This window comes from Panthera uncia, chromosome A2 (genome assembly GCF_023721935.1).
Source record: "Panthera uncia isolate 11264 chromosome A2, Puncia_PCG_1.0, whole genome shotgun sequence".
In the NCBI taxonomy this organism is placed as follows: domain Eukaryota; kingdom Metazoa; phylum Chordata; class Mammalia; order Carnivora; family Felidae; genus Panthera; species Panthera uncia.
In genome coordinates, this window is record NC_064816.1 from 67,418,460 (window position 1) to 67,445,147 (window position 26,688).

The following is a 26,688-nucleotide window of genomic DNA, read 5'->3' on the forward strand; positions in this document are numbered from 1 at the left end:
AATGTTCTTTCAATTTATATTAACATTTATTGCTAATCTTCAGTATGTTTTGGGAAGTGAGCAGGTATTTATACATTATCCACTGAATGTTGATGAATATTTTCTGCTTATATCATGAGATACTCCTGTTGGTGCTCTGGTCACTGTCAAGACTAGAAAGGTAACATGTACACTAACCAGTTCTAACGATTAGTTAAAACAGAGATGCACACATACAAGTGCACACTCACATGAGTGTGCTAGTTGTGATTCTTGGTGTCTACCTGAGAGGTGGTGGATGTCTGCTCTTCACAGTCACGAATACTTACATACACATATACGCATGCACACATACATGTACAGGACAGGCGTACATTGCCCCAGCAACCCCACTGGAGACTGATCCTCTCACTTGTTTTTAAACCATGTTGGTGAGACCTGTGTCCCCCTGCTGGTCCTATTCTCACTCTGATCAGGTTTGAGGTCTAACCTTCTCTCCGATTGCTTGGCCCTGCCACGGGGGATTCCAGACCTTCCACGGTTCTTGCCACGCTGGCGGCGGGGGCGGCCAGCTCGTCGTGCCACGGCCCGGCGCCATTTGCCGACTCCGGGTCCAGCTCCGGGCTCTGCACCGAGTCAGGCACAGATTCGAACGCACTGTTCTCCTCCTCCTCATCGTCTTGCGACGAGAAGACGGTGCTCTCAGAGATCTTGGCGCTGTCCACGGAGGAGAAGCGGGTGTGGCTGGCGAACCTGCTGCCGTTGTAACAGGAGGGGCTATAGCAGGAGGCGCTGTAGCAGGAGCTGCTGTAGCAGGACGTGCTGTAGCACGAGGAGCTGTAGCAGGAGGGGCTGCAGCAGGACGTGTCACAGCCCTCGCAGCTGTGGTCCCCGCCCTGCCGGGGACTCGAGTCGCTCTCACTCCCTGTGCTGGGGAGCGTGTCGCCGTCCGGGCCCAGGCCGTTGGTCAGGCCGGAGTGGCCGGGGGTCGCCGTGCCTGGAGTAGCCCCCTCGAGTTCCTCCCCATCCTCTTCGAGGGGAGGCGGCGCGGCAGCTAGCGTGTCCACCTCGCTGAGCCCGTCTTTCTCCGAGGCGTCTTGGAGGGTGGCCTCCTCCTCGGCGCCGTCGTCGCTCGCGGCGCCGCCGCCCTGGGCGGAGGGCATGCTGTGCAGCAGGGTGTGGATGCGGATGTAGTGTGTCCGCGGGGTCTCGGGGTCTCCGCAGGCGGACGCGATCACAGTCTCCAGCTCGGACACCGGCAAGGAGCACGGCCTGCTTTTCCTCTTCACCGAGGCCCGCAGCTGCAGCCTGTCCTCCCCCTGCCCCAGGGCGGACACGTCGCCCTCCTCCTCCTCCGCCTGCTCCTTCTCCTCCTCTCCCCCCGCCCGGCTCTCTGTGGCCGCTTCCTCTGCCTCGGGCTCCCCGGTGCCGCCCGGGCCTTCGCTGTCCTCCAGCAGCCCCGGTGGGGGCACCTCCCCACCCAGCTCCAGCCGCTCCGCCAGTTCTTCCGCACTCAGGGCGGGCTCGGCGTCCTCACGCCCCGGGCCCAGAAGCTCCCCAGCCCCGTCAGGTCCCACAGAGCCCGCGCCGTCGTCTCCTGCCTCGTTGGTACCTGCCGCTTCCTCAACCGGATCGGCCAGCTCCAGGCTCCCGTTCCGGGCAGCGTCCCCAGCGCTGCCCTGGCTCAGCGGCTCGGGCTTGGAGCCCCTGGGGAGCTCCGGTGCCTCGCCGGGAGGCTCCCCGCGGCTGCTGGCCAACAGGCTGTTCATGGGGCTGTCCTGAATGTCCGCGGACTCAGGCTCGGCGCTCAGGGACATCTCCTCATCATCTGCGGGCGAGAAGAAAATGTCATTTCTTCCAGAAGAGCGCATTGTGGGGTTAGTGTATTAGTGTACTCTGCCGGCCATGTAAGCCATCCTAAGGGATTTCTGCGTGAGGATATTGGATGTAGGGTGGATGAAGGTTTCTCATAGGCCAAAGCTCTGCTAAAAAAATCTGTAAGGACTTCTTCTGTTAATGACAATTTGCTGTCATGATATATTTCAGAATTCTGTTTCAAGGGAATTCATAGTTTTGGTTAAAATATCCAAAGCCTAGAACTACCCAGTTCCCGGCACATAGCGGGTGCTCAACAATGTTGGCTTGGCGGAAGACTGCGGAGAAGACGTGGGGGGGGGGGGGGGGTTATAGGGTCTTGCGCAGGGCAGCTAAGGTTAATACTTGCTCAGTGTTTCCTCTGGCTGGGTCCACCAGGTGGCAGAATGGGAAAGCTGGGTTTTTAGCAACTACAGAGAAGAAAATGGCTAGTTGATGGGAGCAACCACAGTCCTTCGGTAGCTCAGACCCGGAGGCCACCAATATTTGGAGGTTATTGCGATGGAAAATAAACACATCTCCACATCAAGCAACCATTTAAGGAGCAGCAATCACTGTTTAGTTCTCCTTCCTCCCAGGTGCTTTATCTATTGGATCCCCAGCCCAGTGTGAACTTCCCATTTCAAAAGCACTAGTGCAATTGACTCATTCAAGAGGAATGATCTCTCTTGGTGAGCCATAGGCCCTCTTTTTTTGCTACAGTGAGGGAAGAGTCAATTTTATTCTCAGGATGAAGAAAAGGCTGAGTGAAAGGACCAAACAGTCAGCATGTTTTCTTCCAATCTGCATTATATATTGGGCATAGACAAGTACAACAGGACTTTAATGAGCGGGCAGTGATAAACTCCAGACCCTGAGTTTTCAAAGCCTCATTAGCTTTAACGGCAACTTGTAAATGTGGCCCAGAAGGACTGGCTAATTCTCAGCATGATCTACACTTAGTATGGGAGTTCAGGAGAAGAGCTAAAGTGGAATTAGGAGGCATCTCATCATTCTTATTTGGAAATGTGTTTTGGCTTGAAAAACTGGACACTGGATGATTCTGAAATTTTCTGTCCAACTTATGTTTTTCATTGTGATAAATCCATTGGATAATGATAGTTTTTCAATAATATGACATGTATCACATTCATTCATTTTCTCATCCATTCATTCATTCATGTATGTAATGATTAAGTATCTATTGAGCACCTCCTATGTGGGTGCTGGAAGTAAAATGATAAATCAGACATGGCTCCATACCCACGTTGGCCTCATTGTCAATTCCCACTCCACTGTCTAACCCTCTACCTTTGGGTCACCAGAATGAAGAGGAGCCTCTCAATCAAGGGGACAGCAATCTGGTTTCCAGAACAGATCACTGGCTTCTGGGCCTCAAATGGAGAAGAGAGAGAACCACAAAACCTAGGACATGTCTGGAGAGAACCACGGTTATTGTATTTTAGAGAAAGGAACACACTGACCCTCTGCTAGGACAAGACATGAATTCATGCCAAAAATACCTGGGTGGATGGAAGAAGTGATCTCAAATCGGAATTGCAGCTGTCCACTCACATGATCTGTTGGAAGCCTGCGGCCAAGTGTATAGCTGACCACCCTATCCCTAGAAGGAAATAAGCACCATTACAGATCTGGTCAATACCTCTCCTTAAAGATTCTACAGCATGGTTTCTATGCCAGTGGGTGAAGTAGGCAAGCCCAGGGAGGCCCTGCTAATAGGAGGTGATGATCCACTCAGGTACATAGGAAATGGTCTTAAGGTAAAGATGGGAAATTACATCTGCTCAACAACAATGTAAAACTTCAAGGAAATCCCTCTATTGTAAAGCAGAAGTCAGCAAACTACAGCCCAGGGGCCAAATTTGGCCCACCATCTATTTTTATAAAGCCATGAGTTTTTTACATTTTAAAATGGTTGGGAAAAAAAGCAAAAGAAGAATAATATTTTGTGACACATTAAAATTGTATGAAATTCCAATTTCAGTTCCCCAAATAAAAGCTTTATTGGAATGCAGCCATGCTTATTAGTTTACTTATCATCTGGGGCTGCTTTCATGCTACAATGGCAGCGTTGAGTAGTCAGAGACTATATGGTCTACAAAACCTAAAATATTTACTACCTGGCCCTTAACAGAAAGTTACCTGACAACCTGTGTTCTAAGCCAAAAGAAGCCCCCCAAAAGACAACAATAACAACAAAAAAGATGGGTATCTTTGCTTGCTTTTCCTGTGCAGGCTGGTATTTCCCAAATATGCCCTTAATAATGGACATTGCCAGCAACAGATACATATCTTGCGGTACATATATGTAATGTCTAACAAAATATGCCATCATGGTTACTGGAGTATCCTCCTCCATGTGAGGAGCTGTGGAGTGCTTAGAAGGTGGCCTGCTGCAGGATGGACCGAAGCAAGACTTGTAGGCTGGTGTCCAACTACACCAACATCACGGCCCCATATATAGACCTTGAAACTCCACCCTGGTCTGTTTATAGGACTTCAGGGCAAGCAGAGAGCCATTGAAGGGCTGGGGTGTTACAGGCAAAGGAATTGAGGGAGCCTTCTGAGTTTCCTTTATTTTAAAAATCATGTAATATTCTATTTAAAAAAAAATGAACAGTTTAGAGCAGTTTAGTCTCTATGTACCAGGGACTGCTTTGCATTCTTTATGTACATTTGTTTGCTTGTTTAATCCTGTGAGGATTTCCATAAATGGAAAGTGCAAACCCTGTGTTTGACACATGGTTGTAGCTCCATAAATGTCTCTACTTTTGGCTTGAGAGTTAATGGCATGTCTATATGCATATAGCTGTACACGTGGTTCTAATTAAGTGTCTCCATGATAATCATTAGTGATTCCAAAGTCCTGAAAATCCAAAAAGCTTTAATTGAAGACACTTGGAAATTCTGTAAATTCTCCTCATTCCTTTGATATCCTTCTAAGGATTACATTGTATAGCATAGCATACATTTATGGCCCAGAGAGCCATAATGAAACCCAGTGTTTTCAAATAGAGCAGCTGTTAACTAAGGAAACATATATTATATATAAATATTTTACCTGTTAGAGTTCACTTTAATGAGAATCATGAGTGGAGATGAATGTAAGAGATACAGAAACATTCTTATATACAACTGAATTCTGCGAGTAACATAATTGCAGTTGCCCATGACAATTCATGCTTTTAAAATTTCATACATACTATCTAGCATTTTCTAAGTCTCTCTACTCTAGTAACCTAGCATTTGATCTTGTAATACAAACATCTCAAATGATTAAATCCCACAAGCAGAAATAATATTCTTCATGGTAAAACAAATTTTTAATTTCTACCTGTCTAGAAAAATGCCTCATTAAGGGCTTCTTTCAATATTGTCTTAGGATTTTCTGCTCTCTTGTGTAAGTAACCAGTGGTACAGAAAAGGGGAAAGGTAAGGGTTTGTTTAATTGAATGTTGTGGCTCGAGCAACAGAATTAATGGGAGAAGCCAAAGAGATTCAATACCACCATGAGACTATATTATTGCAGCTTGCAGGCCTCCCTTCGTCTGCTCACTGAAGCCTTAGTGATAGTGAGGTCTCAGTCACAGGTTTACCCTATGGCGTGTCTCTCCAGGAGTCTTTGAACGGGCATCGACAGCTTTCCCAAGAAGCGCTTGATGATGGGGCGGCTCTTAGCAAACTTGTCTTTCACCTCAATTTCCAGTACATCAGTGGGCAAGGACACAAAGCTGAATTGCTGCAATGAAATTATATGTCACATCAATTAACTGAGAGGTGCAAGGGCTGGCCAATTCCCAGCCCATCTGCCTTGGATGAAATCATTATAAAACATCCCAGTGGCAATATATATATCAAGGTCTTAGAAATGCTGTGAGCCCTATTTATTCAGTAAATGAATAACAGTAATATTGAGGTACTTCTTCAATGCTTAAAAATAAGGCTATTCTCTGAGATTCAAATAATAAAAACAACTCACCTTAAGGAGAAAGAGTCCACTTAAGCCTCACTATACTAAAGGTATTAACACATTTAAAGAAAGAACAAGCACAAACTCACCTATTATTAAGGAAATGCACTTTAAACCGGAACAAAATACCCTTTTTTAATGATTATAATGGCAGAGATTTAAAGTATTTGATAGTACCTTGCATTCTTGACAGTGGAAAGAGAACTCTCACACTGTATTGATGTACAATCTCATTCAATTGATTCAACCTTTGGGACAGGAATCGACAATATTTATTGACGTTTAAGCTGCAAATTCCCCGCAACTCAGAATTCTAATTCTGGAATTTTTCCTCTGAATTAATTTGCACAAGTGTGCAAATTATACATTTTATAAGGACGTTCACTGGAGCATTAATAGTAGCAAAAGACTGGAAAGGCCAAAAATGTCTATCAACAGGAAACCAGTTAAATTAAGGATACTAAGTCTTTGAAATTGACAACTCTGCTCTCGTTCAAAAGAAACATGTAATATGCACCAACATGAATAGATAATTGAAAAACAAAGTAAAAAAGCAAGATGTTAAGAATATGAAGAGTGGGATTGCATTTGTACTTGGAACTGCAAAGAAAATGCCTGGATGGGTTTACTCCAAACTCAACCCAAGGAGGTAGGCTAGTAGGGAGGACAGAAAGCAGACCTTTTTCATTTGATTCTAAATTGTTCATTTTTAAAGTAGCATGCCTTATGACTTTTAAAATAAAGGCAACAACAATTAAAGAAGATTGTGACTATCAGGAGTTGGCATGGCCAGCAATGAGAGTATAGAAAAGGAATAAACAACCTAACCTTATACCTAAAGGAGCCAGAAAAAGAAGAACAAACAAAACCCAAACCCAGCAGAAGGAAGGAAACAATAAAGACTAGAGCAGAAAGAAATGATATAGATACTAAAAAAAAAAATGCAATAGAACAGATCAATGAAACCAGGAGTTGTTTTTTTGGAAAAAAAACAATAAAATTGATAAACCTCTAGCTAAACTCATGAGAGAGAGAGAGAGAAAGAGAGAGAGAGAGAGAGAGACAGAGACAGAGAGATAGAGAGAGACAGAGAGAACTCAAATAAACAAAATCACAAATGAGAGAGGAGAAATAACACCTAACATCATGTAAACAATTATAAGAGAATATTATGAAAATTTTATGCCAACAAATTGCACAACCTAGAAGAAATGGATAAATTCCTAGAAACATAACCTACTGGAGCAGGAAGAAACAGAAAATTTAAACAGACCAATTCAAGGAAATTGAATCACTAATCAAAAACTCCCGACAAAGAAAAGTCCAGGATGGACTTCATAAGGAAATTCTATCAAACATTTAAAGAAGAGTTGATATCAATTATTCTCAAAGTATTCTAAAAAATAGAAGAGGAAGGAAAACTTCCAAATTTATTCTATGAGGTCAGCATTACCCTAATACCAAAACCAGATAAAGATACAACAAATAAACAGAAGTACAGGCCAATATTCCTGATGAACATAGAGCAAAAATCCTCAAGAATATACTAGCAAACTGAATTCCACAATACATTACAAAAATCATTCAGGACAATCAAGTGGGATTTTTTCCTGGGATGCAAAGGTGGTTCAATATTCACAAAACAATCAGCATGATACTTCACATCAATAAGAGAAAGGATAAAAAACCATATGATCATTTCAATAGATGCAGAAAAAACATTTGACAAAGTACATCCATTCATGATACAAGCCCTCAACAGAGTAGGTTTACAGGGAACATACCTCAACGTAATAAAGGCTTTGTATGAAAACCCACAGTGAACATCATACTCAGTGGAGAACAACCGACAGCTTTTCCCCTAAGGTCAGGATCAAGACTAGGATGTCTACTCTTACCACCATTATTTAACATAGTACTGTCAGTTCTAGCCACAGCAATCACACAACAAAAAGAAATAAAAGGCATCCATGTTGGTAAGGAAGAGGTAACATTTTCACTATCTCCAGATAACATGGCATTCTATATAGAAAAACCGAAAGATTCCACCAAAACACTGCTAGAACTGATAAATGAATTCAGTAAAGTCACAGGATACAAAATCAATGTACATAAATGTGTTACATCTCTATACACTAATAATGAAGCAGTATAAAGAGAAGTTAAGAAAACAATCTCATTTATAATTATAACAAAAATAATAAAATACCTAGGAAAAGACTTAGCCAAAGAGGTGAAAGTCTAAAAACTGTAAAACACTGATGAAAGAAATTGAAGAAGGCACAAAGAAATGGAAAGACATTCCATGCTCATGGGTTAGAAGAACAAATATTGTTAAAATGTCTCTATTACCCAAAGCAAGCTACAGAGTTAATGCAATGTCTATCAAAATACTAGCATTTTTCACAGAACTGGAACAAACAATCCTAAAATTTGTATTGAATCACAAAAGACCTTGAATAGCGAAAGAATCTTAGAAAAGCAAAACTGGAGAAAAACTACCTCCAGACTTCATGTCATACTACAAAGCTTTAATAATCAAAACAACATGGTACTGGCACAAAAATAGACATATAGATCAATGGAGCAGAATAGAAAACCCAGAAATAAACCCACAATTATATGGTCAATTAATCTTGACAAAGGAGGAAAGAATATGCAATGGGAAAAAGATAGTCTCTTCAACAAATGATATTGTGAAAACTGGACAGAAACATGCAAAAGAATCAAACTGGACCATTTTCTTACACCATACATAAAAATAAATTCACAAATGGATAAAAGACCTAAATGTGAGAACTAAAACCACAAAAATCCTAGAATAGAGCATAGGCAGTAATTTCTCTGACATCAGGTATAGCAAAATTTTTCTAGATGTATCTCCTGAGGCAAGGGAAATAAAAGCAAAAATAAACTATTGAGACTACATCAAAATAAAAAGCTGCTGTACAGTAAAGGAAATAGTCAATAAAACTAAAAGGCAGCCTATGGAATGGAAGAAGATATTTGCCAATGACATATCCGATAAAGGGTTAGTATCCAAAATACATAAAGAACTTTTAAAATTCAACACCCCAAAAAACAAATTATCCAGTTTAAAAATGGGCAGAAAATATGAGCAGACATTTCTCCAAAGAAGACATCCAGACACATGAAAAGATGCTCAACACTACTCATCATCAGGGAAATGCAAATCAAAACTTAATGAGATATCACCTCACACCTATCAGAATTTCTAAAATTAACAACACAAGAAACAACAAATGTTGATGAGGATTTGGAGAAAAAGGAACCCTTGTATCCTACTGGTGGGAATGTAAACTGGTGAAGCCACTGTAGAAAACAGCATGGATGTTCCTCAAAAAATTAAAAATAGAACTTCCCTACAATCCAGTAATGGCAGTACTGTGTATTTACCCAAAAAATTAAAAAAAAAACTAATTCAAAAGGATATATGACCCCTATGTTTATTGCTTCATCATTTACAATAGCCAAATTATGGAAGCAGTCCATGTGTCCATTGCTAGATGAATGGATAAAGAAGATGTGGCATATATATATATATATACTATATATATATATATATATATATATATATATATATATATAGTATATATATATATATATTTATTCATTCATGGAATAATGGGATATTATTCAGCCATAAAAATGAATGAAATCCTTGCCATTTACAACAATGTGGATGGAGCTAGAGAAAGTAATGTTACATGAAGTCCTAGAAAGACAAATACCATGTGATTTCACTCATATGTGGCATTTAGGAAACAAAACAAATGAGCAAAGGGGAAAAAAGAGAGAGAAAGAGAGAGACAAACCATGAAACAGACTCTGCACTGTAGAGAACAAACTGATGGTTACCAGAAGGGAGGTGGGTGGGGGGATGGGTGAAATAGGTGATGGAGATAAGGAGTGCACTTGTCCTGATGAGTACAGGGTGATCTATGGAATTGTTGAATCACTATCTTGTACACTGGAAACTAATATAACACGGTATATTAATCACACTGGAATTAAAATAAAACTTGATAAGTAAAAACATAAAAATAAAAATAAAGTGTAGGAAAGGAGAAGGAGGTACCTGTTGGCATTGCCCAGCTCAGACTATCTGGGGAAGAGAGTGTTAATGATACTGAACATCACAGTACTCTTAAGCAAGGGCTGTGTAACAGCTGAAATAGATAATTATTTCTTTTTATTGTGATTCATTTCTAATAGGAATCTTTTAACTTTAGTTGATTTCTAATTACAGAGATTAAATTTGTTAAGCGTGCTAATGTTAAAATCTCCTTTGTACGGTGATGATGGGTTACGGTGTGCTGCATTAACAACCAAATTCCATTCCGAGTTTCAGTGACTTTTGATGGTAAAGTTTTGTTCCTAGCTCACTCTGCCACGGAGGACTGGCAGAGGCCTCTGCTCATTAGTTATTCAAGAAGCCAGGCTGATGGAACAGACATCCCCTCAAAAGTTGCCAGCCACAGTGGAGAAAAGAGAACTCTGGAGTGTCTTCCTCCAGCAAATAAGCATTGTCTTGCAAACCCCACTCCTCATCAGGACTAGACTCATGTCTCAGCAGGAGACAATCCTATAGTGTGTCTGGAGGTGGAGAATTATTTGGCAAACAGCACTAATGACTTCCATACCTCCATGCTGTGCTTCTAATTTCCATTATACATTAGTTTAGTTCACTTCTATACAATTCCTAAGAACCAATCATTCCTGATACTAACAGAACAGAATTTATGGACAGGCTAAGCTTGAGGATCAATCTAGGAATAGGTACTCCTTTAAAAAGGCCTATCTAAGCAAGAATCCAGCCCCCCTGTCTCAGGTCCTCAAAACTTCTGTATCTTTGATCCAGTAACTCCATTCTAAAGTGTACGGTAATAAATATCCTTACCTAAATGCTCAACAATAGGTTAGGTACATTGTAGTAAATGCATATGATAGAATAGTTTATAATTTTCTAAAGTACAGTAATTTATAATAATATTATAACATGTTAAATGAAAGATAGAAAATGCTTGTTTTACAATTCTAAGTGATAAGAGCAGGAAATATTTAATTCATGATCACAAGAATATGAATTATATGAATAAAAAAACTGGAAAGAATTACAATCAATTTTAATAGCAATTGTCTTACCAAGAAGGATTGTTTCCCCCTCTTTATTTTCCACATTTTGTATAATGAGCATGCGTTATTTTCATAATGGAAAATGTAATCACCTTTATTAAAATGAATATTTCTGAGTATAGCAGCCTGCACAGGACACTGAAGTCAGCTTAGCAAAACTCACTCTGAAATTTGGGGGCAATGCCTATGTTCTCTCCTCCCTCCATATGGACTTCCTTCTCAGCCTCTCCATATATCCATCCCTCCACCCAGGCATCAAGCTCTCCCCACTAGGCCTTTACTTCTATGCCATGGTTATCGGAGTCCATGTAAACCCCCAGCTATGTGAGGTTCTTTTAAGAACCAGTGAGCAGGGGTGCCTGGGTGCCTCAGTCGGTTAAGTATTCAACTCTTGATTTCGGCTCAGTTCATGACCTCATGGTTCATGAGTTTGAGCCCCACGTTGGGTTCTGCACTGACAGTGTGGATGGGCTGTTTAGCCTGGCTGGTTCTTCTGACCTGGCCTTTATGTGAAGACCCTGAAGAACCTTTGGAGTGAGATGGACTTGGCTTATATTTCTAGCTCTGCACATCCAACTTCTTGAGTCTCATTCATAATCTCTCTGAAGCTCAGCATCTTTAATTGTAGAATGAATGGGAAAAAAAGACCCACGCCATGTTAGATTAAACTGTATTCTTTTTTTTAATGTTTAGTTTTGAGAGAGAGAGCGAGCGTGAGTAGGGGAGGGACAGAGAGAGAGGGATACAAAGGATGTGAAGCAGGGTCTGCGCTGACAGCAGAGAGCTCGATGTGAGGCTCGAACTCACAAGCCATGAGATCATGACCTGAGCCAAAGTCAGATGCCTAACCAACTGAGCCACCCAGGCACCCCAAACTGTCTTCTTTCCTTCCATTTCTGCTCTATCCAGATTCCACCTGCCACATCCACTACAGATTCTACTTATGATGGAGTTACATCCCAATAAACCCATTGTAAGTTAAAGATACCATAAGTCGAAAATACATTCAGTATATCTAGCCTACTGAACATCAGTAGGTTAGCCTAGCCTGCCTTACACACGTTCAAAACACTTACCTCAGCCTATAGTTGGGCAAAATCATCTAACACAAACCTTTTTTATAATGAAATGTTGAATGCCTCATATAATATTGGATGCTGTACTGAAAGTGAAAACAGAATGGTTGTAAAGTATTCTGGTTGTTGACCTTCATGATCGTGTGGCTGACTGGGAGCATCACTAGATAAGCCAAGCATCACAAGAGAGTATCACACATGTATTGCTAGCCCAAGAAGAGATCAAAATAAAAAATTTGTAGTATGGTCTCTACTGAATGGATATCACTTTTCACACCATCATGAAGTCAAAAAATTAAGTCCAGCCATCCTAAGTCAGGAACTATCTGTGCTACTTCCTTCTCTTTTTGACTTTCTAATTATTGTACTTTTTTCAAATTAACTACCTCATTTCAGCTGTTGCTTAACAACCACTAATTCTACAGCTGTTTGTAGTAATCTATATGGCCTGGTTCAAATGCCTACAGTACAGACAAAAGCTACAATTTCCCTATAACTAATGTCCCCTCTGTCATTCTATTCAGAGAAATGGCATGGTTCTGGGACAAAAGAGAAATCTATGAAATGTATCTGCAAAAGATCTTTGGAAAAGATGCACTATTGATCCAAGCCCTGTTTGGGGAATTTTATCTTTTTTTTTTTTTTTTAAATCCCAGTTCACCTGTGAAAGATAACCAATGTGGCAAATGAAGGAGCCAATCCTGAACATTCTTAGGGTTTAAATTCTGGCCACTTCATCTTTTCGTTCATGAGCATCTAAGAACAACTGTAACAGTGTTGGGGAATGTGATCAAAAAGACCACAAATGACCTGTGATCTGGACCCAGATGTTCAGAGGCTCCTCACCCCCACCCTGTCCTTGAAATGTGGGTTCGGCTTGCCTTTCTCACTCCCAGAGCCTGCTCCAAGGACATAGGCTTGAGATGGTGATGTGATGTTGAAAATATCTTCCTGACACATGTGACTGAACCCAGTTAAAGCCTCTTTTTGAGCTTTTAAGATTTGGAGGGTGGCGTGGGGATCTACTTGTCTTGCTGCTGCCCAAAGCACGCCTCATATGTAAGTTCTCTTTGCTATTTTTAAAACTGCCAACTACTAACCTGGCCTGACAAGCCTCTTTCCTCCTCTCTCTCTGCCCTCTGCCTATGGGGGCCAGTTTCAGATTATACCTGGGAAGCTTCCTAGAGAGTTGTGAGCACATGCATGGACCAACCAATACATAAATGGCTCCTTATGTCTGCATAAACATGAGACTATCCTAAACAAAGGTGTCTCCAGGGTCAGATAGTAAAGTTCCATAGGTTACCTTTCCATTAGAGCAGCGGATTCTCTTTCTTGGCTGTACTTTAGGCACCAAGGGTCAGATATCTTACACTTGGTCAACAAGGGCAGAAATAGAGCTGTCCAAGGCCCAATGCCTGGGCATGAGCTGGAGTGATACATGCAGTATTCCTAGAGCATCAAGTTTCCTTTTGGTTAAAAGGAAACTTCACATAAAAGTAAACTTTCAAAGAAAAAGTTTACTTTTTGCTTGAGCACAGGTTGTTGGGACTCTTATTTCTGTTTTGAGCCATTGGTACTCAGCCCTGGTTCTCCTCAGCATAATCAGGGGAGCTTTTACAAAAATACCCATGACTGGATCCAATTTGTGACTAATTAAATTAGATTCCCTTGGGAATGGAGCTGGGTCCTGGTAGTGTTTCTAGCTTCCCAGGTTATTTTGCTGTGCACCCAGGGTGAAGAGCCATAGTTCTCTCAATAATGATCCATTTTAACTTCCAATAATCTCATTGTTGGGAACTTCTCCTTCGATCTAATCTAGATCTTTTTCTTAAATATTTAGCCCAATGATTTATAACCTATTCTTCAATCCCCAGTTTAATATATATATATTTTTTGTCTTGGCATTCTTAACAATAGCAGTGGATGGTAGTACGTCTCTACTCAGTAGATGTTAGTAATACTTCCCAAGTTGTGACAACCAAAAATGTGTCCAGAAATTGCGCAACGTCCCCTGAGGGACAAAATCACCATTGTTGAGAACCACTGATGTAGGCCATATTCAGTTTTCCAGAGAGATGTTAAGACTGGTGTTGCAATATGTGAGGGAATTTATTTATTTTGGTTGCACTGTTACTCAATAGGCCATTTATAGAAATAACATAATTTATTATGTTCCATCTTGCTTCATAAAAAAAGAGGCATTTTTTTTATAAAAAGAACCTCCATGAATTGAACTTATTGAAAAAAAAGAGTAGCTAACTAAAGGGAATATTTAGTTGGCAATTATATAAACTGGCAGCAGTTCCATAATGGGCAATTGAGGCAGAAGTTAAATGTCGCTAATAAAGGAACCAATGACTCAGAAGAAGGGGAACATTATACACTCACAAACACTTGTTGAGCACTGGCTCTGAGCTGGGTACTGGTGGCACAGCCACTACCCTTAAGTGTTTGGGGCCATAGATCTTTTACCTTAACAGTCACAGTATTTATGCTGTAAGTAGACAACCCTAAGACAGGAAGTACTTTTAGTGAAGGTCTGCAAAGGCTCATCCAGATGGAGGAATACAGAGAGGATCCATAATGTTGGGGAGGAGCCTGATAGACAAGTAGAGATGACTTCTCAGAGGATGCGATGTCTTAACTGAGACTTAACAGATAAGCAGACAGACAACTGCCAGGTGAAGAAGATGTGGGAAGAACATTCCAGGGAGAGAGAGTGCCATGGGCAAGGGATTGAAATTCACAGAATTCACAGGTCCCTCTGGGGACTGAGGGTGGTTCACTGCATCTAGGCCCTAGGGGGGATCTTGTTGTAAGGTAAAACTGGATAGAGAAGTAGGATCCAAATCATGAACAGCTTCCTGTCTAGAGCTGGGATTTATCCCAAAGGCATCAGGGAGCAACTGAAGGATCTGAATCATGCAAATGAGACACACTGAGGTCTGCATTTGAGAAATGAGGTAGGGCTGAGGAGGTGGCCTATACATAGGTCAGACCTGTAGGCGGGCAGATCAGGTGAGACAAGTAAGATATGGGGAGGAAGACTGGCAGGGAAGGAGGAGAGGGTGGCCAGGGAGAGCTGTGGCATGTAAGAGAGAAAGAAGCCACAAATTCCTAAGATTGGATTCCCAAGATTGAGGACATGTGGGAGGGCTAATAGCTAGGAATGAAGAAAGGGGATGAGTGACTGAATGTCCCAAAGTAATCAGGGAACAGAATGATGGAAATAGAGGGTTGCATTATGCAAGGACAGTTGACTGTAAGAGCTTGTGACATTTTAACAAGATCTAGGGTATAAGCATCGGAGTTGATGGTTGCTGATGAATGGGAGTGAAGGTCAAAAAGACCAAGGAGATTGAGGAAAATAGTATCTCTAATAGGTCATTCATGGACCATGATCAACCATACTAATAGCAGGTCTTGGGTAGAAAGGGAAGATAGTACCACAGGCAGAAATGTCTCTATTGGCCATGGCTGAGTAAGTAATGGGACTTATTATTGCCTCAATGTAGCTAAGATGATACAGATATCTATGTGAGGGTGGAACTATAATAAAAAATGAGTAAATAGTTGTGGGAAATTTAAGAGATATGTTCAACATGATCTGGAAAGTATTTTCACTTGGATGCTTAGGGAGGGGTATGAGAAAAGATGACCCCAGTCTGAGACAGCAGAAGTATAGTGACTCATTTATAAACTTATGCAAGTCAGGAAAGGTTGAGAACTGAAAATTAGTAGGGATGGTTAATTCAGGTGATGTTGCTTTTGAAGAGGTAGGAAGATATTCAGGAGTAAGGCAGGAACACCAACTAGAAGCCAAGATTATATAACTGGTGATGTGGGAGTAAGAGTGGTCCTAACTGTTATGTGAAATAGGTCAGTTACAAGGGAACCCAGTTTTGCTTCTCCTCTATTGCAGTGGGGCATAAAGGGGAAATAAGACACCAGTTCTGTTCACAAGAGGCTGCCTGGTACCATCCAGCCAACACCATTGTTCATTGCTAATGAAAGTTAAATGGACTAGGCCTGCTGCTTCCCGTGCAAAAGTTCTCCAAGGAGAAGGAAAGCAGGAAAGAAGTAAATGGAGCATGCAAACTGGGCAGCTACTCTTCCTTGGAGCCTTGCATAGTACATGGCTTTCAATCCAGGTGGCACTGTTCATTGAGTTTAAAAATGGCTCTCAAAAACAGGGCTGCCTAAAGTCAAGGATAGAAAAACAAATTCATTAGTAGAGCAATAATTGAATCAAGAGAAACTTTTTTTCCCTCTCATTAGCAACCACACTGTTTTATACTAAAAAGTGGTGCCCTTGGAGTCTGGGTGTAGGAGAAGACCTGCCCCTCTAAGCAATGTGTGGCTTGACTCTGCGCTAGGAAGGGAGTGCCAGAGACAATCCTGCTGGGACATGAGCCTTGTAATTGCAGGGAATCTAGCTGTTTTGAATAATAAGGGCTGCTCTTACAAATTTGTGATATACAGGAAGTTTCTATTTCTTATAAGAGCAAATGAACCGGATCTTGGCAGGGCTTCAACCATCTCTATATGAGGCTCTAAGAATCTTAAGTTTCATAATAGAATATTATTAATTTTATTTGCAGGCACTGCTATGGCAAAGTTAGGCCAAGATTTACTCATGGTTTGGTCGGTGGGAAGCAAGATCTGTATGTGTGTGCATGTAAATATGTAATGTGTATATTATATATTACACATAAAATATATGAATGCAAAAGTGCATATTATACATACATGCAATCTATCTTCAACCATATCTATATCCATGTCCTTGTCCACATCTACAACTACATCTCTATTCTTTGGCTTCTGAAGACGATTCCTTAAAAACACCTATTAAGAAGGAATGGGATTAAATTACTAGATTGGGAACAAAGACCAAAGTTTGCCATGTGGTCATAAGCAACTTAACTAACTTTTCTGTCTCTACTTTATGGTAACTCTGACAGTTTTACCATCTGCACATGTTTTGTTGGTAAATTGCCATCATCACTGATATAATTCCTCAACTGTGGGTCTTGGGCCAACCTGAATGTTCTCTCACCTGCAGGAGCCCATCCAGTCAGTCAGAGTCTAAACTCTCTTACTAACTCTCCATTATCTCCTCTTCACTTTGGCTGCCCTCGCCATTCCTAACTGGTCTCCCTGTCTTCATTATGGTTGCCAGTAAACCTATGTCTCTGAAACACAGATCTGATCATTTCATTCTTCTGGTAATAACTTCATTTTTCTTCTCATTTTCAGGATGAAATCTAAATGTCCTGATGACATGTCCAGCTCCTGCCAACCTTTCCAGGTCCATTTAACATACTCGTTCCCTGAAGACCTTATTTTCTTTCACACATTTTCAGACTTACTATTTGCCTGGGAGGTGTTCTTTCCCAGCTTCCTGGCCATGCTACTTCTATGCATCCTTTAAAATCCCATTCACATAAAATTTATTCTGTGAAGCCTTTTCTGACTTTGGGAACCATCAAAAGAGGCAGATATTCTTCTGCTTCAATATCTTCTCTATAGTTTATTTATATTCTTGTGGTTAATAAGGATACACATGTAGTATCTGCTTTTAGTAAACCTCTTTGTGCACAGAAGCCACACATTACCTTTGTATTGAGCACATCAATAAATGAGGTAATGAATGACTTCTGAGGTAATTCCACTCCATATGAGACACCAATGCTGCAAAAGTGAAATACAATCCAAGCTTGTGGGTGAGCCAAAATATTCTATGAACACTAGACTGAAACATCAGTGTCCAAGCCATACTAGTTATTGTTCTGGCAGAAAATCTAAGGATTATATTACAGTGAACTATTACATGAACTATTATATATATATATACATACATATATATATATATATATATATATACACACATATACATATACATATATATACATATACATATACACATATGTATATATGGAGAGAGGGAAATAGTTAATCAAATATAAGGATTACGCTATAGTGGACTTTGCCGAAATAAAAGGAAAGTGAAATTCTATTTGCGTGTGTGATATGGATACCCACAGGATATGAAGAATTAATAAATATGGTAGGGAGAATTCTGAGATGAACCCTCAAGATTCTCCCTCCCCACCCATCCCATATAATCCCCTCCACAGAATAGGTGGAGCTTGTTAACATCATAGATGCCACATCCACAATTAGGTTAATTAATTAATTAATTTGAATTAATACAAAAGAAGATAATCTTGGTGGGCCTGACATAATCAGGTGAGCCCTTTAAAAAAGACAGGGCATTTTTTGAAGTCAGAGAGATGGAAAGCGTGAGAGGGATTTGATGCAAGGGAGAATCTCCATTACTGGTTTTGACGATGGACAGAGCCACATGGCAAGGACCAGAGAACAGCCCCTAGTAGCTGAGAGTGGTCTCCAACCAACAACCTGCATGGTCTTGAAAATAATCTTTTTTCTAAACAAGGTTAGATGAAGACACAAGTCAGCTAACACCTTGATTTAAGTCTCTTGGAACCCTGAGCAGAGAACCTGTTAGGTGGGCCCAGATTTCTGACTTACAGGACTATGAGATACTAAATAGCTGTGGTTTTATGTTGCTAAATTTGTGGTAATTTGTTACACAATAATAGAAACCTAACACAATAATCTAAAATAGGGTAACAGCAGGATGAGGAGACTTTCTGAATATGTATGTGGAGTTATTTTTTGATATTTAGTATTTAAATCTGTGTACTGTAGTATCTCCTGAACTGGTTTCCACATGATGATGAGACTTCCCCCCAAAAAAAGAAAAGAGAGAGAGAGCTCTGATGAGAAGCACTGGGCTAAACAGGGGAACCGTTCTTTACTGGCTGGAACACAAAGGCTTTAATTATACAAATGTGCATCATAAGTCTGCAAGATAGAATGCAGTGTTTCCATATTTGACTGTGGCACCTTCCTGGGCATGTGCGTGCACGTGTGTGTATGTGTGTGTTGTTCTGTGTAGACTGTTACTAGGTAAATCATAGTTTGAGAAATTGGTGTTTTTGTGTCCAATTATAGTTCAAAGTGCGGAGGAAAAAATAATTGTCAACTTAGAGTTTTATACCTACTAAACTCTCATTCAAGAGTGAAGAAAAATAAAAACATTTTCAAATAATAAAGACTTAGAGAGTTTACCATCTACAAATTTTCAGGGCCTTTTTTCAGACTTATAATTTATAAATTGCAAATCAAAGCATCAGATTAATAAAAAGAGATATGCTAGAGATATAAAAATCATACATATATATACACTAACATAGCCTCCACATTTGTGTATATTTTGTATATATTTTTATGAACAACTTTATAAGAATAAACAGAAAAAAAAATATATAACAGGTACTTTCTAGAAAAATTGTAAAGTAAATTCAAGAGGAAATAGGAAACCTGAATAAATTACAACATTAAAAAATTGCCACCAGGTCATTTTATAAGTAAATTTTACCAAAACTCCTTGGAATAGATAATCTCTATCTTATATAAACTATTCAAATTAAAAATAAAAAAAAGAGACAGCTACCCAAATGGTCTGCTGAGGATCATCTTTGATACAAACTGCACAATGATTCAAGAAAAGAAAATTAAGGACATTTATTAACATAGATAGTTGCAAAAATCCTAAATAAAATTGGCTGCAAATCAAAAGCAGTATTTATATGACAAATACCAAAGTATGGCTTCCAGGCTGAACACTACCTGTGTGACCCTTCCTCTGAGGTCAGAAGCCCTTTTCTCCTTGGTCATTACTAATGTTCTTCTAGAGGGTGCACAAGGCTTTGAACATTTACATTATGTGCTAACTTTATCTTTGTACTAAAATATTTTTCTGATTTCATTTTTCTCGCTTATATTAAATATATTTTATCATGCTGTATGGTATGCATTTTGTGGGTGTCCAGGAATAAGAAGAGAATTGAATGTTTAAAATGGTATGTTATAGAGCACCTGGGTGGCTCAGTTGGTTAAATATCCCACTCACGGTCATTAGATCAAGCCCTGCATGGGGCTCTGAGCTGACAGTGCTGAGCCTGCTTGGGATTCTCTCTCTCCCTCTTTCTCTATGCCCTTCCCTCACTCATACACACAGGTACACACACTCTCTCTTTCTAAGTAAATAAATAAACAAAAGATATAAAATGGTATATTTAAAGGTGAATATTTGAAAGGGTTTATATGCTGTGTGGCCTCAGATTTGGTATTTGTTTTTTATTTTTTTTATATATATACTTTTTTAATGTTTATTTATTTTTGAGACAGAGAGAGACAGAGCATGAACGGGGGAGGGTCAGAGAGAGAGGGAGACACAGAATCTGAAGCAGGCTCCAGGGTCTGAGCTGTCAGCACAGAGCCCGATGCGGGGCTCGAACTCACGGACCGTGAGATCATGACCTGAGCCGAAGTCGGATGCTTAACCAACTGAGCCACCCAGGCGCCCCTCAGATTTGGTATTTATATGCTCAGAGGAAAAGTCAGGTCACTAAGGGATCCATGTCTAAAAAGCTGGTCCAACATCTAGGGCCAGACTCCCTTCTCTTCCCTGTACCATCAGGTGGATTTACCATCTGCTCTTTAATGTTAAGTGTGGGCTGCATAATATTCCCTTTCAATTGTTCTGTTAATCACTGGAATTGTGCTGTATTACTTCTGTCTGTATGTCTTTCTTACAAATGCACTAAGTTACACCCATACCCACTAATGCCTCCTTAAATGTAATGTTTTCTTAGACAAAGATGGATATAGTTAATGACCTAAATGTTTACCAGAAGATTTTTCCAGATACATATATTGTCTTTAAAACAAACCAAACCCCAAAAATGTGAGATTAGCTAATTAATCATGCTGGTACCATAATAATAATTTCATAATACATGAAATCAATAGCCTAACACAGTAATTCAGTTGTAACAAAATTGCAAATTAAAGTCATTGATAATATGACAAGAACTCTATTGATTTTCCCTGGTATTTTTAACATTAAAAATACCGTTGTCTATATTTGCTTTTGTTCATATATCTTTATTTTTTCTAGATAAATTACCCAAAGCACTGAAAAAGCTGAGAAAGCTAAACAGATTAAAGCCTGACATGAGTTGGGATTTATCCCTGGGGCACAGCCATTACTTCCTGCAAGACAAGAACGAGGGAGGCAAAGATGGGGATCTGCTGTAGGCCTCCCAAAAGGACAGGATCACTGCCAGAGATGGGCCTTGCTGAAACAGCATTTCTATTAAATGAGTAAGGAAAGCAAACCACAGGATTTGGCAGTTTCTATGAGTTAGTTCCCATTGGCTTTGTTTTTTTCATTCTTTCAAATAAATGTGATCAGCTTGTATGGGTGTGCTAAGCACAACTGCATACCGCCTCTGAAATTCCCCAGGGCATCTCCCACCTGCCTGCTCCATCATCCCCGACCCTTGTCTTCCTTGGTTTCTAGATCCTCCCCTTTGGCTCATCTGTACTTGATTTCTTTACCTCTCAAGCCTTTATGCTTAGAAATCCACCTAGATCGGGTACCTATGACTCTAGCCTCACTTTTGATTTTTGGTATCAGCCCTGGAGGATGTCATTAGCTTAACAAATTTTGATCAGTGAAAGAGGCACCACCCCATCCCATCTTTGATTTGTAGTGTTTGCAAGTTTTCTTGGTATAAATACTCCCACAGCAGACTTCACTAAATAGGCTGGGGAGAGATGTGCGTAGTGGACGCTGTGAGCCCACAAAAGTCAACTCCAGCACACTCTGACCCCATGGATGGATGTGCTGAGCCAGCCCTCACTCAGCTCGCTCTATTCATGAGACATTAGGAGGCATTGGGTTTTATTGCATTCTCAAAACCTCCACTTCTTATTTCCTCAGAGGCTGTAAAATGATGCTAACAGACAAGTATAAGGAGCACTTCAGCCAGTTGATAATCAAACCGTGTGCCTCCTGCAAAGGAAACAATCAACAAAACTAAAAGGCAACCAATGGAATGGGGAAAGATATTTGCAAATGACATATCGGACAAAGGGCTAGTATCCAAAATCTATAAAGAACTCACCAAACTCCACACCCAAAAAACAAATAATTCAGTGAAGAAATAGGCAGAAGACATGAATAGACACTTCTCTAAAGAAGACATCCAGATGGCCAACAGGCACATGAAAAGATGCTCAACGTCACTCCTCATCAGGGAAATACAAATCAAAACCACACTCATATACCACCTCACGCCAGTCAGAGTGGCTAAAATGAACAAATCAGGAGACTATAGATGGTGGCGAGGATGTGGAGAAACGGGAACCCTCTTGCACTGTTGGTGGGAATGCAAACTGGTGCAGCCACTCTGGAAAACAGTGTGGAGGTTCCTCAAAAAATTAAAAATAGATCTACCCTATGACCCAGCAATAGCACTGCTAGGAATTTACCCAAGGGATACAGGAGTGCTGGTGCGTAGGGGCCCTTGTACCCCAATGTTTATAGCAGCACTTTCAACAATGTCAAATTATGGAAAGACCGTAGGTGTCCATCAACTGATGAATGGATAAAGAAGTTGTGGTTTATATATACAATGGAATACTACATGGCAATGAGAAAGAATGAAATATGGCCTTTTGTAGCAACGTGGATGGAACTGGAGAGTGTTATGCTAAGTGAAATAAGTCATACAGAGAAAGACAGATACCATATGTTTTCACTCTTATGTGGATCCTGAGAAACTTAACAGAAGACCATGGGGGAGGGGAAGAAAAAAAAAGAAGAGGTTAGAGAGGGAGGGAGGCAAACCATAAGAGACTCTTAAAAACTGAGAATAAACTGAGGGTTGATGGGGGGTGGGAAGGAGGGGAAAGTGGGAAAAGGCTTGGGATGAGCACTGGGTGTTGTATGGAAACCAATTTGACAATAAATTTCATATTAAAAAAAAAATGTGCCTCTGAGTTCAGTGGATGAGCCTCAGGCATCACCTGGGAACCAGAGGCAGTATTATGGAGTCGAACCTCTTGTGTTTTTACATGGGTGTTCATTCATGAGTTCCTTTCAGATGATTTTAAACCCCTGGTTTAACGAACTACAATAACTGATTTGGTGCTTAGATGATCATTGTATCAGAGAACTTCAAAAAATCTTTCTCAAAAACTACTGCCCTGGGACAGGGCTGTTGGGTTAGGGCTTCTCACTCACCACCAAAGTCAGCTTTGCATTTTGAAGAATGCTTTTCTTTCATAAATGTGATTTTTGTGTTTATGAAACTGTTCACTTAGTCCAGGTCAAAAGTACAATTTAATTTCTGAGTAAATTATCTCTCAATTTCTAATCAGTCAGGACTGGGGTTAACAACCTATTTGAAACCAATCAGAGTTTGGTTAAAACCTGTTAGGGCTGGCTGATTACAGTAATCATTTAGCAATTGTCCTTACTTTCTACAGATCATGAGCCTTGGCCAGGCTCCTTTATTTATCTCTGGAGGATGAGGCTTGTAGCCTAACCTGATCCCCTTGCTCTGCTTGGTCAGTCAGGTTTTGGCCATTTCCCTGCTAATTACTAGCAGGGAGTTGAGTAAACATTCTTACCTCCTCAAGATGTTGTTGGAGTGATTAAGTGTGGTAACAACCTATTCCTACTTGGTATCTAGAAGAGTACTCTAAGTGGTCAATCCATGCCTGACTCTTGTGAGTTCATGCCCACATCTGACACTTCCAGTTGTCAGGGCAGTGGTTTGTGGCTTAACCGTAAGATAATGTTTTGGTTATTGGTACCTACCATAGACTCATAGCCAGCCTTACAAGTAGGAGCTTCCCTGAGCTACCTGCGCTGCTTGAAGTCCCTCTCACATGCCAGAGCCCTATTTTAAGTGCATAATAGCTGAGGATATTGAAGGGACCCAGTAGACAAAAGTGAGGCATAATGGCTAATTATGGCTACACCTACACTTCTCTATATTCACTGCCACCATTCTGGTCCAAGCTTCATCATCTCCCACCTAGCTTCTGCAACTGCTTGTTAACTGATGTCCTTTCTCCCCCTCCTCCCTCTCACACCACCCCAGCATCGGCAGAATGTGAGAATCTTATTTGTTCCATACCTCGCCAGCAATAGTTATTGTTGATCTCCTTCATTTTAGCCATTCTGGTGGGTGTGCAGTGGTATCACACTGTACTTTTAATTTTCAGTCCTGGATGACTAATGAAGCTGAGAACCTTTTTATGTGTATATTGGCATTTGGACAACCTCCTTTGTGAGGCGCCTGTTCAAGTCTTTGGTTCATTTTTCTGTTAGTATGTGTCCTTTTCTTCTTGATTCATAGGGGTAGTTGTGTACATTCTAGATACTAGTTCTTTGCTCTCTAGGTAGGCTTGCTCTTAATGTAGAGTTTTGATGAACAGACACTCATAATTTCAATGTCATCCAATTAACCGAGCTTTTGCTTTATGGTTAATGTTTTCCATGTTCTATTTAAGACCTTTTTTTTGGCTCCCACAAGGTCATGAAAGAATTCTTGTATGTAGAAGCTTAAAGTTAAACTTTCATATCTAGATTTATAATCTATTGGGAATTGATTTTTATATATGCTATGAGACTGCATTAAAAATTCATTTTTTAAAAAATTTTTAATGTTTATTTATTTTTGAGAGAGAGAGAGAGAGAGAGAGAGAGACAGAGCGTGAGCAGGGGAGGGGCAGAGAGAGAGGGAGACACAGAATCTGAAGCAGGCTCCAGGCTCTGAGCTATCAGCACAGAGCCGAACGTGGGGCTTGAACTCACAAACTGTGAGATCATGACATGAGCCGAAGTCGGATGCCTAACTGACTGAGCCACCCAGGCACCCCAAGATTCATTTGTTTTTTATATGGATAGTACATTAACCCAGCACCAAATTTTGAATAGGCTCTTCTTCCCTTACTATATTGCAATATATCACCATTGTCATGAAACAATGTGTATGTATCTAATTTGTTATTCTAATCTATTTACTTAAATATAATAGTTATTTGTCTATGCCAATGCATACTATCTTAATTCCTATAGCTTTATATTTACCATGGCATCTGGAAGCATAAGTCCTTCTGCTTTTCTTCTTCAAGATTTTCTTGCCTATTCTTGACCTTTTGTATTTCTACATAGATTTAGAATTAACTTGTCAAGTAACATTAGAAATACCTCTTAGGATTTGATTGGGATTTGCTGAATCCACAAATCAATTTGAGAATGAATTGATACCTTAACAATATTGAATTTTATAAGTCTTAAACATATAACATCTCTCTTTATTTAAGCTGTTTTTAATTTCTCTTAGAAATTTTGCATACTCATATAGAGGTCTTTTTGTTTGATTTATTCCTAGGTACTTTATGTTTTGTGGTACTATTGTAAATGGCATCTTTTTAAAAATTTTATTTTCTATTTGCACATAGAAATACAATTTATGTTTATATATTAACCTTTTATTATTTAGTGACCTGGTTAAATTCACTTATTAATTCTAATGGTTTATTAATTATTTTACACTATTTACTTAAACAATGTTATTTGAGAATAAGTACAGTATTCCTTTCCAATCGTGATATATTTTCTTTATTTTTGCTGTATTCCATTGGATGGATCTTTAATAAAATATTAAATGAAGTGGCTAAAGCATGTTATCTTGTTGTTATCTTGTTCTCAATTTCAAGTAAAAGTATTTTAATATGATGTTTAAAAGTATTTCAATATGATGCAGATTTTATCATTATTATTCTTAATATTTTAAATCCTCTATCAGATTGAAGAGGTTCTCTTCTATTTTCAGTTTTCTGAAAGTTGTTAAAAATCAAGAATGAATATTAAATTTTGCCAACTACATTTTCTGGGTCTACTGGGATAAACATGATTTTTCGCCTTCATGTTGTCAATATGGTAGCTTATATTGATTTATTTTTTAAGTTTAATAGATTTTAACAGCACCTTAAAAAGAATAGCACAGAAGAAAGCCAGCCATTGTTGCTTGTTTAAAAAAAATCCAAATTCTGGCAATGTCCAGAAAAGTGTAAAAGGATTGTTTATACTTGTGATACAGTTGAATTGTGAAAACTTGTTCGGTGAAATAAGGGACTGGGGGTCTTTGACCTGAATGCAGCTACAGTTATTCCAACAGAAGTGCACAGCAGCTAAAATTTCAATAAAAACCCTAACATATTTTTGGCTGGTAGAACCAGGCAGAGGAGCCTGGTGTAACCAGCATCAACAAAGAGTGAAAGAAGAATGCCAGAAAGAAGAGAGGCAAAGAAGGAAAGCACCCACATTCTGTTTGTAAACTCAGCCCTAGTTTCTGGCTGATCACAGAATCATATATGCACAGGGGAAATGAAATCAGCTTGCAGTTAGGGCTTAAAGAACTGAACTGAGATCTGAGCTGTTTCTCACCACACACATAGCAGTGTAAGCCTAAACCAAGCTAACTGCCTGTTATGGCAAAAACAACAAAATAACAAATAACAAAAAATGACCCATATGTTAGAATTATCAGAAAGGGACTTTAAAGATAAGCTCTTGCAAATATACTCAGTGAGGTAAAGGAAAATATACTTGTCATGATTAAATAGATTAAAAACATCATCAGCAAAGTACAAATAACATAAACAAAACCA

General features: G+C 39.8%; 1 protein-coding gene across 1 annotated transcript in view; it reads right to left on the reverse strand.

Moving 5' to 3' along the window:
* The window catches only part of HECW1 (HECT, C2 and WW domain containing E3 ubiquitin protein ligase 1), a 235,951-nt gene that overhangs the window by 104,718 nt on the left and 104,545 nt on the right, over nucleotides 1–26,688 (reverse strand). Inside the window, exons 6-8 of the mRNA XM_049641299.1 lie at nucleotides 5,451–5,593; nucleotides 3,357–3,457; nucleotides 470–1,807 (exon numbers count right to left, since the gene is read on the reverse strand). Of these exons, the coding sequence (XP_049497256.1) occupies nucleotides 470–1,807; nucleotides 3,357–3,457; nucleotides 5,451–5,593 (1,582 nt within the window). The remainder of the gene's footprint in view (nucleotides 1–469; nucleotides 1,808–3,356; nucleotides 3,458–5,450; nucleotides 5,594–26,688) is intronic.